The sequence below is a fragment of the Triticum aestivum genome, chromosome 6B (assembly GCF_018294505.1).
Source record: "Triticum aestivum cultivar Chinese Spring chromosome 6B, IWGSC CS RefSeq v2.1, whole genome shotgun sequence".
Lineage (NCBI taxonomy): Eukaryota > Viridiplantae > Streptophyta > Magnoliopsida > Poales > Poaceae > Triticum > Triticum aestivum.
This window is the reverse complement of record NC_057810.1, coordinates 156,739,021-156,741,959: the sequence shown is the minus strand read 5'-3', so window position 1 is coordinate 156,741,959 and position 2,939 is coordinate 156,739,021. Positions and strand designations below refer to the sequence as shown.

General features: G+C 50.5%; 1 protein-coding gene across 2 annotated transcripts; it reads left to right on the top strand.

The window, feature by feature from the left end:
* Positions 1-354: 354 nt before the first annotated feature.
* On the top strand, positions 355-2,197 carry LOC123133829 (neuromodulin). 2 transcript variants are annotated; one of them, XM_044553232.1, is made up of 2 exons: positions 355-542; positions 928-2,197. In XM_044553232.1, the coding sequence occupies exons 1-2, from the start codon at positions 522-524 to the stop codon at positions 1,954-1,956; spliced, it is 1,050 nt and encodes a 349-aa protein (XP_044409167.1). In that variant the 5' UTR covers positions 355-521; the 3' UTR covers positions 1,957-2,197. The 2 variants fall into 2 exon arrangements, with proteins under 2 accessions (XP_044409167.1, XP_044409166.1); XM_044553231.1 differs by having other exon boundaries at positions 925-2,197.
* The last annotated feature ends 742 nt before the right edge of the window (positions 2,198-2,939 follow it).

Genomic DNA, 2,939 nt, shown 5'->3' with positions numbered 1-2,939 from the left:
GTTCAACTGACCGGGCACTTGTATAGCGGCCTCGACTTGGAACCTATCTTCTCTAATTATTTGATATAAATCCATGAAAGACTTTGCGAATTTTACTACCTGACGAATGAAAGAAAATTATAAGGATATCACCTTCATAACTAAAACAGAGTTAAAATATAATTCCCTAAACACATTGTATTACAGATGCGTAGGTATGAGAGGAACCAAAAAATACGGCTCCTAAAATTCCTCCAAGCCATGCGATTCTGGGCATGAGCACTTGAGGTTACGCATGAACTTCTCCCCAACTTAGTCGGTTTCCTCTCTAACAATAGATTCCAAGACGGTTTTAACTGTTGCATTCGCCCTCCTCCTAGCGCACGCTCCTCCGTTGTCATCTCCTCCAATCCTTCACCGTGCAATTTTCAGGCCATTTGGGGCCTTCATATGGGGCCCTTTGTCTCCTCCCTACCTCCTAGCGCGGCGCCACGCTTATAACTAAAAATCCATCGCGTCGCCCTCTCCATCTCCTCTAAGAAATGAAGTCGTATAGTCTTCAGGTAAATTTACTTACACTTTATGATGTTCGGAGTAACAATATCTTCTTTGGACATGTTGCCGGTTATTGGGCCGGGCTGGAACACAAAATCGAGTTTCCATGTGTTGAAAATTAATAATTCATACTCTTCAGCATCAGTTCTTTTGATTAGACATGGTTCGAACAAACAACTCCAAAATACACGTTCAAAATTATATCCTAGTCATTACTTAGTTCCCAATCTTCCTAGAATTGGTTTTCCTATTAATTATATATATACTATAATTTTCGGAACTAGGGTTGGATGTACTTATTGGACGCCTTGTTCGTAGCTAGGGTTGTTCTCGATTTGCCCTAACACCGCCACGTCTCACGGTTGTCCTTTGTCGATCTATATGCCGAAGCAGCGTAGGGCTCCACCGGCGGAAGACGGCGCGCCAGTGCTCCGGCGGAGCGCGAGCGCGAAGCAGGCGTCCTCCCCGTCGCCGCTCAGCGTCTCCTCCTCCTCCTCCCAGTACCAGTCGGCGCGCGCCTCGACGTCCACGGCCAACGCGCCTGCCTTCGCGCGCCACAAGGCGCCGTCCATCAACTGCATGGCGGCCACCTCCACCGACACGCCGCCGGCCACCCCCAGGGGCACCAAGCAGCAGAAGCCCAAGTCCGCGTCGTACTCGTCGATGTTCTCCCCGAGGAAGCTCATGCAGCGGGCCTCCCGCGCCTTCCGCGGCAGGTCGTCCCGGCACAAGAGGAACTTGGCGGCGGACGTCGGCGAAGTGGACAGCCCCAGGTCGGTCGCCAGCAAGGGGTCTGACGCTGAAAGCAGCGTCTTTTCCTTGGACGATCAGATCACCGACGACGTCGTCGACGCCGGAGCCGCCTCCAAGCAGGAGGAGATCGTGCCGGAGAAGATCATACACGAGGCGAACCCGCCGTCGCCCGTGATCAATCAGCTGGCGCCCGTGGCGGAGGAACAGGAAGAGGCGCGCAATAACTCGCCGAAGAAGGAGGACGCCGCCGCAGAGAAGGAGGAGGAGGAGGAGGAGCCCAAGAAGGAGGAGGAGGTGCCCAAGGAGGAGGAGGAGGAGGTGCCCAAGAAGGAAGCTCCTCCTGCTCCGGATGACACCGTTGCCGAAGTGGACAAAATCGCGGCTGCCAAGAAGCAGCAGCGTGAGGATGACATCAAGGCGGAGGTGGTGTGGAGGTTCCAGGGCTGCCGGGTGAGGACGTCGACGGGGAAGCGGTCGTTCGACGCTGACACGCCGCGGCGGCGGGAGTCGGCACGCAGCAACGAGGCGGTCGAGGAGGCGCGGATCAAGCTGCTGGAGCTGCGGCAGGTGAACAAGGTGAAGGCTCTCGTCGGCGCCTTCGAGACCGTCATGGACGACAACGAAAGCCCCGTCGCCGCCCGCAAGTCGCGGCTGAACCCCCACGCCTGAACTACATTCAACGAGCACGAAGCTCGATCGCGTGCGCTTCCTTTATCCCTGCTACTCTTTAATCACCCATCAACCCAATTTGTCGTCGTCGCCCACTTATCTATAATTACGGTACCGCTTATATTTTGCAAGGAGGAAGATGATGGAGGGGTTATTATGATGTAATAATAATAATGATCAAGGAGGAAGATGGTGTATTATACTTTAATACTATCATCAACACGATCAATGGTTTCTCCTACTAGCTTTGCGTTTCACTTTTTCTTTTGGGAATTTTGTGTGTTTTACTGCCGCTGCCGCATATGCTAATGATGGACAAATTCAAGAAAAAAAAACCAACTAACAAAAGAATATGCCTTGTAAAAAACTAATGAAGCACAGTTCCGACTGTTCTAATTTTCTGAAGGCATAGATTGAATGAAAAATCGGTTGAAAAATATGTATAATACTTAAAATCACTAAGCTCCCCGGGCTTGAATAGCGATTTCAGGCGGCCTTCCCCCGTTTTTTATTTTTGAGGGATGAACATAACTTTATTCATTAAATACGACAGTTTGTGGGATACATAAAGGATCATCGGGTTGAGGAAGCCACATGTGACGCCCCTAAACTTGATTAAGGGAAAACTTTGCTAAGCTATGAGAATCATTGTTAGAATGACGACCTTCATGTAGCATCGGTTTCGACTCGGTCTTCCCCATTCTTCCCTTTGTTAATTGGGCTTGTTGATCTTGTCGTTTTATGGGCCTTTTTAATCAGCATTGGCGGCATGGGCCTGGGCTATTTGTAAGTGGGACGGGATGACTCATTTGGTTGATGTTTTCCTTGCCTCAAAAAGAAAAAAATGGTCAATGTTTTCCCTGGTCAAAGGCGGAGTGGCGGCTGGGAAACTACCTCCAGTTGACTCCATGAATAGGAATCTGGAGGAAGGACACGTCCATGCTGTCGCAGATCTCAGAGGATTCTCATCCAATGTAGCAGAG

Bases quoted from the DNA above. Each gene is read 5' to 3' on its own strand.
- LOC123133829 (XM_044553231.1), top strand. From the start codon at position 522: ATGAAGTCGTATAGTCTTCAG. The intron at 543-924 runs GTAAATTTACTT...TATATGCCGAAG, and splicing joins TGAAGTCGTATAGTCTTCAG to CAGCGTAGGGCTCCACCGGC.